At 35.4% G+C, this 8,433-nt stretch overlaps 1 protein-coding gene across 1 annotated transcript; it reads left to right on the forward strand.

Moving 5' to 3' along the window:
• The first annotated feature begins 365 nt into the window (after positions 1-365).
• Positions 366-8,075, forward strand: LOC147530952 (phosphoenolpyruvate carboxykinase (ATP) 1-like). The gene is made up of 13 exons (XM_086647191.1): positions 366-703; positions 881-1,132; positions 1,621-1,799; positions 2,977-3,130; positions 3,232-3,316; positions 5,661-5,761; positions 5,990-6,288; positions 6,428-6,601; positions 6,714-6,779; positions 6,867-7,045; positions 7,172-7,341; positions 7,418-7,586; positions 7,702-8,075. The coding sequence occupies exons 2-13, from the start codon at positions 888-890 to the stop codon at positions 7,843-7,845; spliced, it is 1,965 nt and encodes a 654-aa protein (XP_086503317.1). The 5' UTR covers positions 366-703; positions 881-887; the 3' UTR covers positions 7,846-8,075.
• Positions 8,076-8,433: the final 358 nt, after the last annotated feature.

The following is an 8,433-nucleotide window of genomic DNA, read 5'->3' on the forward strand; positions in this document are numbered from 1 at the left end:
GTAACTGCCAGCTTGGTCCCAAATGGCGGGCCACGTCACTATTCGTGCCCAAGTCGGACGCCAACTCGGGCCAAGCAATCAAATATCCGTTACTCTTTCTCCTCCATCTCCATTTCATACTCGCCACCTCATCATCTTCTTCGATAGGGTCGACCGGTCAAAAATTCTGGCTAAATATTACTTTCAACAGGTAAACATGCTTTCTCAGCTAAATATTACTTTCGGTAGTTTTAAAGGCGCCCCCTGTAAGTGTTATAGGCATCTCCTTTAAGACACATTTGAGAGGGTCTTTGTGAAAAGGAAGGAGGCGCCTATAATACTTATGGGAGGCCCCTATAAAACATTGTTTTTTTATTTTATTTTTTGAGGAACCATATCTATAAAGATAAAGAACAAAAAACCGTTTCGCGTTTAATTCCAATTTTGGATTTTTTTGTCATTTCATTGAAATTTGAGCCATAGTTAGGGTTAAGGGTTAGATATCTAACCATGGTTAAATCATTAGGTTGAGTTAAAACTGGCTTTATAAGTGAACGTCGAGTCCTCTATTTTTCTCATCCTTTCTCATTTCCGTTGTTTCTATTTTCTCTCACTAGAATTGCATGATCGTCTCCTTCGTTTTCTCTTTCTCTTCTCTTTCGCTTTAGTTTTTCGATTTCGTTGTTACTTCCTCAGTTCAGTTCGTTTCACAGTCTTCTTCCTGGTTCGACCTCTTTACTTTCTCTCTCTAACTTATTATGCAAAATATATTCTTTTTCAGATAAGACTATGTTTGTTTTATCGGTTGAGATTAAATAGACGAATTTTATGGTTCTTAGATTTGATCTTTATTAAATACTGATTTTTGTGTTTGATGTTCATGATAAAATAAAAAAAACAGAGCAGAAATGGCAGGTAACGGAAGAGAATTTAGTTTTGTGAATGGACTTGCGAAGATCCAAACACATCCAAAGAGAGAAAATGGAATATGTCATGATGATACTTCAGCACCAGTGAAAGCTCAAACCCTAGATGAACTTCATTCATTTCAAAAAAAGAAATCTGCTCCTACTACACCTAATAAAGGAACTCAAGGTTCTTTTGCTCAAATCTCTGAAGAAGATCGTCATAAACAACAACTCCAATCAATCAGGTAGTATATATTAAAAAAAGAACCAAATCATTTGCCCTAATTTTTAGCAAGTCTGACAATCACTTACTTTTGTTATTCTTCTTCTAAATCTACCTTGGTAGATGTACTTTTGACGTCGCCGAGTTGTTGCGTAAACAACAAAATCGTAGTATTATATATAAATAAGGAATATTAATTTCCCTTAATTCAGGTTAATTAATTAATTAATTAATAAATAGTACTAATAAGATTCCTGGTTCATCAAGAAAAGTACAGAATCTTGAGTCTTGTCTCTGAAACCACTGTAATTCGTGAAAGGTAGGCCCCACCAGTGTTATAGGCGCCCCTTCCTTGACAAACTCCCTCTCAAATTTGCCTTAAGGAAGGCGCTTATAATAGTTATAGGAGGCGCTTTAATATCTTTTTAATGAATAGGACGTTATATTGAATGATATATTTGAGATTGATTTAACGTTTTTTTTGTTATTGTTATTTGGGTAAAAAAACAGTGCGTCATTGGCATCACTAACAAGGGAGACAGGACCAAAAGTGGTGAAAGGAGATCCAGCAAAGAAATCTGAAACCCCTAAAGTTTCAAATGTTTCTCATCACCATTTTACTCCTACTCTTAGCATAAGTGACAGTGCTTTGAAGTTCACCCACATCCTTTACAATCTCTCACCTGCAGGTAAATTACCTTTTTTTTTTTTTTAATGATATTTGGGAGTCTAAGAATGTCATAGGCATTCAAATGTGGATATCTAATGAAACTATGTAAGAAAAGCCCAAGATTTGGGCCCAAATACGAAAAAAAAACCACTCGGGAATAATAATGTAAAAAAAACCCAATTTTTAAACTGTTGGCAACACTTTTGAAACTATTACAACACTTTTGAAACTGTGACAACATATATAATTATGTGTGAACAAAAACAAATTTGTTCATACATTTACAAAATTGTTGAGAGCAAATACAAAATTGTTGAGAGCAAATTGTGTTTTGTTCCGAAATTTTCATAAATGTTTTGTAATTTCAAATTTTGGGTTTTTTTGCATTATTATTCCGGGTTGGGCTTCATTTGCTATTTTGATCCGAATTTTGGGCCTTATAATTTTCCTCTCATATCTAATCCCTACTAAGCATTCAAATCCAAAAATACGAGAGTTCATGATGTTTGTGTTTGAATCGAAACATTTGAAAGTCCACCAAAATGTTAAGGACATTCAAAGATTTGGACCAAATGGAACTAAAATATTTAATTTAATTTGCATTAATCAATATTTTTAAAATCATTATTTATTAATCAATATTTGATAATCTTGAATGAGTTTAGGGGATATCATCTGATTTGACTTTTAAAAATCCACGTCATATCTGAATCATTTGGATGTTATTGACCCAATCACTAATCTTGTAATTAATTAGGGAATTTGTTTTTTCTTATGTCTAATTTAGAATATCTTTTTATGCATGTGTGACAAAAACTAATTAACATATCTGGTAAGGATCCTGTAAGAAAAAACTGTTATCTTTTTTATATTTTTAATCTTTTTCTCTCTCGCGTCTTCTTTGTCTTTCTTCTTATCAATTACGTTACCTTCTGGCTCCAACTATTGAAAACGAAAGTGTGAATATTTATGTTAGTACAACTTTGATCCGATGTTTCACGTCAAATTACATTATGGGATGTCTAATGTTTGTCCTCTTATCCCTTCACGGATTGTCCGCTTCGAACTTGTTAGTAAAACGTGCCTCTTTGTAAAGGACGCCTATGTTTATTCTCATTATGAATTTTGGAGTGTGAAAGCATTAAACATAAGTTTTTTTTGACTAAAATACCCTTTGATTATTTGGGTTTTTGTAGAGCTTTACGAGCAAGCGATTAAGTATGAGCATGGATCTTTCGTAACTTCAAGTGGAGCGTTGGCTACCCTATCTGGAGCCAAAACGGGTCGATCTCCAAGAGATAAGCGTATTGTTAAGGATGATACCACCGAAGATGAACTCTGGTGGGGAAAGTAAGTTCTCTCTCTCTCTCTCACCGTCTATCTCTATCTAAATTTTTTCTTTCGTGATTGATTTCTTATAGAATTATTATTACGTGTTTCTTTCTTTGTAGGGGATCACCAAACATTGAAATGGATGAGCACACTTTCTTGGTTAACAGAGAAAGAGCTGTCGATTACTTGAACTCTTTGGATAAGGTAATATTCATTCTTATCCACCGTCTTATTTCTTTTGATAAATATTAGATTGGATCCTCGGTAATAAATAGTTAGGCCTTTTTATCTCCTCCCAAAATTAGGGGTAACGTCACCAAATGACTTCATCTGCAATTCATCTCCCTCTGCTCTATTGTTATCTTTATATTTTTGCGAGGTTCTATATGCGCCCAAATCAATAGGTTCCTCCATTTATTACTATAGGCGCCCCTTTCATGGGTATGTTCCTTCTAAAATTTGGAAGTATGGGGCGCCAAGAACAATATAGAGAAGCGCCAATAGAACTCCCTTATATTATAGGAGTATTTTTTTGGCTTTTAAGGTGATGGAATCTTTCTTGTCTCTTTCGAAAATGACAAAAATACCACCACTCCTTTCTTTGTCATATTTAGGACGCTTGTTGACGAGCTAAAATAGGCCGTTGAATAATGCGCACTTTACCTCCTCCATGATGTTTGTTATCTATTCCCCGTGTCTCCAGGGTCCCCAAAAAATTTAATTGAGTAGAAACCAGAAAAAGGTTGAAGAATTGTTTGAATTAGGTCAGAGATTAGAGATAGAACTGTTGATAGGTAAAAGGATATAAGATAACACTGACTATTTTGTTCATATCCCAACAGAAGCACAAGAGAACATACATATCTCTCTCTCTTTCTCTCATCTTTGTACATTGTTTTGTGTGCAATCTAAGTAGCCAGACTGTTATTTATGCCTCTTCTGCTTTGTCAAAGTCACCTTTTGCCATGCCTTTTGAGTTATCCAAAACAACCGTGATGGACTGAGTCTGAGTGCTCCAGAAGTGGGACGAGTTTGGATTCTAATATGACGAAGACGATCTGGATTTGACTCACTCTTGAAGAGAGAAAAGTGGAGGAGTGAATACAAGTCGGTCGACGTCATATTCCAGCCATGATTCGTTCCACTTTTTCTTTTTTTCCTATCCAAAATCATTAGAATTCAACGATTGACAGTCTTTTTTGAAATAATTCATGAAAAATATAAATCTAAATCCTATCGGTCTAAATATCATAATGTCAAAAAAAACTCATTTTTTAAACTTTTTGAACAATTGGACACCTTTTTTTTTTTGTTGAACTAACTGTTGGACACCTTTGGTGTAACGGTTGGACATCCCTTTCAATTTCATGAGGTTGTCATCCAAATTTATCCTATGTAATTTAGGTAATATATAAAGTAAATATTGTAATAAATTTGTTGAGCATTAGGCCTCTTTCATATTGTCGAGCTTTAGGCCAAGACAGTCATATTTTTTTCATAATCTTCTTTTACCCTTCTACGTCAACAACGTATATAAATATGTTGTTATAAATTGTTGACAACATATATAATTGTGTTGTATAAACGGTTGACAACATATGCAATAATGTCTTGACTTGTTATAAATTGTTGACAACATACACAATTAGGTTGTTAACAATATATAGAGTGCATTAGCCAAAATGTTATTTGTCCGTTATTAGGTTTGTCCAATACAAAAGGTAATATGCATAACATTTTAGTTTTTGTGAAAGACAAGTAAAAAAATGCATTAATTTAAATGTTTCTATCGAACTAAAAGTGTGGAAATCATTTTTTTTCTTTACAAGACAAATCGAAAAATGTTTTAGCTAATATATAAATATCAATCTGTGTTTGTCAAATGCAAAAGACAAAATCCGAAACATTTTTCCAAAATAATTTTTGAGCAAAACCGAATTTGTTCAGAAATTTGAAAATTGTTTATAGCAAACTACGATTTGTTCAGAAATTTTCAAAATGTCACGTTGATTTTGAGAGTCGAAATTGTACTTTCACAAAATGTTTTTTTTTCAAATATTATTTAGATTTGGGCTTGATTCTCTATTATACCCAACTTTTAGGCATAACAGAACCAGTGATCCCCTCAAATCACAAGAGTATCCTCAAAGAGCAAGATGCCCCCATTTACCAAAATAGAGGAAATTATTTAACAGTCTAAAATGATTTCACTACTTTTCCTTGTCAATTTTTTGTTTATTTTCTTAACGTATTTTTATCCTAAACTTTTAGTAACAACGAAGGACCAAACCGGACCTAAATACCAATTCAATAAAAAAAGGACCGACCATTCTAAAGTGGGGTTTTTTGGTCCGGTTTTCTTTGGTTTGGTCTGGTTCGGTTTTCACCTATCTTCGCTTGTCTTTTGTTTCAGCCCTACCAAATTCTCAGCCATGCCACTATCTACTTATGGTTTTATGAATCAATGTCCATATTGACTGGGTTTTCAATTAATCACTAACTTGTATTCATTTAACTTGAGCATGTCTGTGTCTTGGATTGGTTTCAGGTGTTTGTGAATGATCAGTTCCTGAATTGGGATCCAGAGCACAGAATCAAAGTCCGTATCGTCTCAGCTAGAGCTTACCACTCCTTGTTTATGCACAACATGTAAGTAAAAAAAATCAATAAACATGTCTCAGCAAAATCTTCCCTCAATAGAAAGGCCAATGGCTATCCAGATAAGTCATCCTAACATTAAAACTATTATGGAAAGCTTGAATCTAAATCAGTAGCAAAAAGAATAGTCAATCTGAAATTAGTAAAGAATTTCGAAAGCCATGAGCCCATGATTGTGTGTATGACTTAGTGTACAAACAATAACTGTGTCGGTGGCAGGTGTATTCGACCAACACCTGAAGAGCTGGAGGATTTCGGTACTCCGGACTTCACCATATACAATGCCGGGCAGTTCCCGTGTAATCGTTACACCCACTACATGACTTCTTCGACTAGTATAGATTTGAATCTTGCTAGGAGAGAAATGGTTATCCTGGGTACTCAATACGCTGGGGAAATGAAGAAGGGTCTTTTCAGCGTAATGCACTACCTCATGCCTATGCGTCAAATTCTCTCCTTACACTCTGGTTGCAATATGGGAAAAGATGGCGATGTCGCCCTCTTCTTTGGATTATCAGGTGAAGTATCATCAGCCAGTAACGTCACCCCATCAATTACTACCCTCTGATATGCCTCTTTACTCTCAACTCAATCAACTTCTTATACATACATACATATTTAAATTACAACCGGGACCTAATACCATGTTTTTTGTAGGTACCGGGAAAACGACCTTGTCTACTGACCACAACCGATACCTGATTGGAGACGATGAACATTGTTGGAGTGATAATGGTGTGTCAAACATTGAAGGTGGATGCTATGCCAAATGCATCGACCTCTCGGGGGAGAAGGAACCTGATATTTTCAATGCCATTAAGTTCGGAACTGGTATACTATATGACTTCCTCTCCTTTAAATATTTTCTCATCACCACCATACAAATTTGTGGCCCATTATGTTCTTACGGGGTTTGTTGGTGACAATTTTCTGTGTTTGGCAGTACTGGAAAATGTTGTGTTTGATGAGCACAACCGAAATGTGGCCTATACGGACAAATCGGTTACAGGTGAAAATGATTTTGGAAATCAATATTGTTACATACTAACATATTAGAAAGGTTTTCTTATCATCAAAAATGTTGTTTCTGTTACAGAGAATACTCGAGCGGCATACCCTATCGAATACATCCCCAATGCTAAGATACCATGTGTTGGCCCCCACCCGAAGAATGTCATTCTTTTGGCATGTGATGCCTTCGGCGTGCTTCCGCCCGTGAGCAAACTCAACCTGGCACAAACCATGTATCACTTCATCAGTGGTTACACTGCTCTGGTACAACTCTTTAATACTTCCTCTCGAGTCCAACTATTAAAACTAATTAAAAACGGATAAACTGATCAATATCTGTGCAACTAGAAGGGACTTTTTCTAATCTAATGACTTAAATCATTTAAACAGGTAGCTGGAACAGAAGACGGCATCAAGGAGCCAACTGCAACATTTTCAGCTTGTTTTGGTGCAGCATTTATAATGTTGCATCCTACTAAATATGCATCTATGCTTGCCGAAAAGATGCAGAAGCATGGTACTACCGCTTGGCTCGTCAACACTGGATGGTCTGGTGGAAGGTGAGCCTCATTTTATTTTTACCAACTTGAAAAATCATATCCCCAAGAGTTAGTTTAACTGAAACATCTTCTGCAGCTACGGTTCTGGTAACCGTATTAAGTTGCCATATACCCGAAAGATCATCGATGCTATTCACTCTGGTAGTCTCTTGACTGCGAAGTATAAGAAGACAGAAGTATTTGGACTTGAAATCCCTACTGAAGTTGAGGGTGTTCCTTCCGAAATCCTGGATCCCGTTAACACTGTTAGTTCTTCCTCCCTTTCTCTCTTTCCCTCTTGTATTGATTTAACACTTATCTAAAACACGATTCTTCAAGATCTTTACAATGGAAATCGTTGTTTTTGATTTGGAAATGCAGTGGACAGACAAGACTGCATACAAAGAGACATTATTGAAGCTTGGTGGGCTATTCAGGAAGAATTTCGAGGTATTTACGACCTACAAGATTGGAAAAGACAGCAAACTAACTGAAGAGATCCTTGCAGCTGGTCCAGTATTCTGATCATCCTCTAGTAGAGGAGAAATGAAAGAAGTGATATTGAAATCGAAAGAGTAAATAATGATGATGATGATAATAAAAATGGTAGGAAAATAAAAAGATCTTGGTACTTGGTTGTGGTTTATATTAGGATGGTGTTGGTTTATTGTTAATGTTTTCATTTATGTTGTGTCTGAAGTTGATTATGTTAGTCTTTAAGTACTTTAATATTTATTGGAAGCATTCTTCTGTTATCTTTCCTTTGTCTTGTTTACTATTAATAAGTTTACATTCTTTTGTGAAGAAAAAACATTTCAATCTCAACTTACAAAAAATAACAGAACAATCCACTTGATCTACCTCTCATAGAGCGAGAGATTCTCGAAACGAAAAGTTAGAAAAACAATCCCTCAAGTTTACTGTAACTACAAAAAGGTCCTTTTCATAAACACCAACACAGCAACACAGCAACACAACAGCTTGTTTCTCCCGTATCTTCTTTTCACGAGTTTTTGCCTTCTGATGAGTACGTACGATCATTTATGAACAGCTAATGAGGTCTGCTGGGTGAGCATAGCTATATGAGTTCCTCAGCAGACAACTACGCGGTAA

This window comes from Eschscholzia californica, unplaced genomic scaffold (assembly GCF_041429995.1).
Source record: "Eschscholzia californica isolate CP2 unplaced genomic scaffold, dmEscCali1.0.p SCAF_6, whole genome shotgun sequence".
In the NCBI taxonomy this organism is placed as follows: domain Eukaryota; kingdom Viridiplantae; phylum Streptophyta; class Magnoliopsida; order Ranunculales; family Papaveraceae; genus Eschscholzia; species Eschscholzia californica.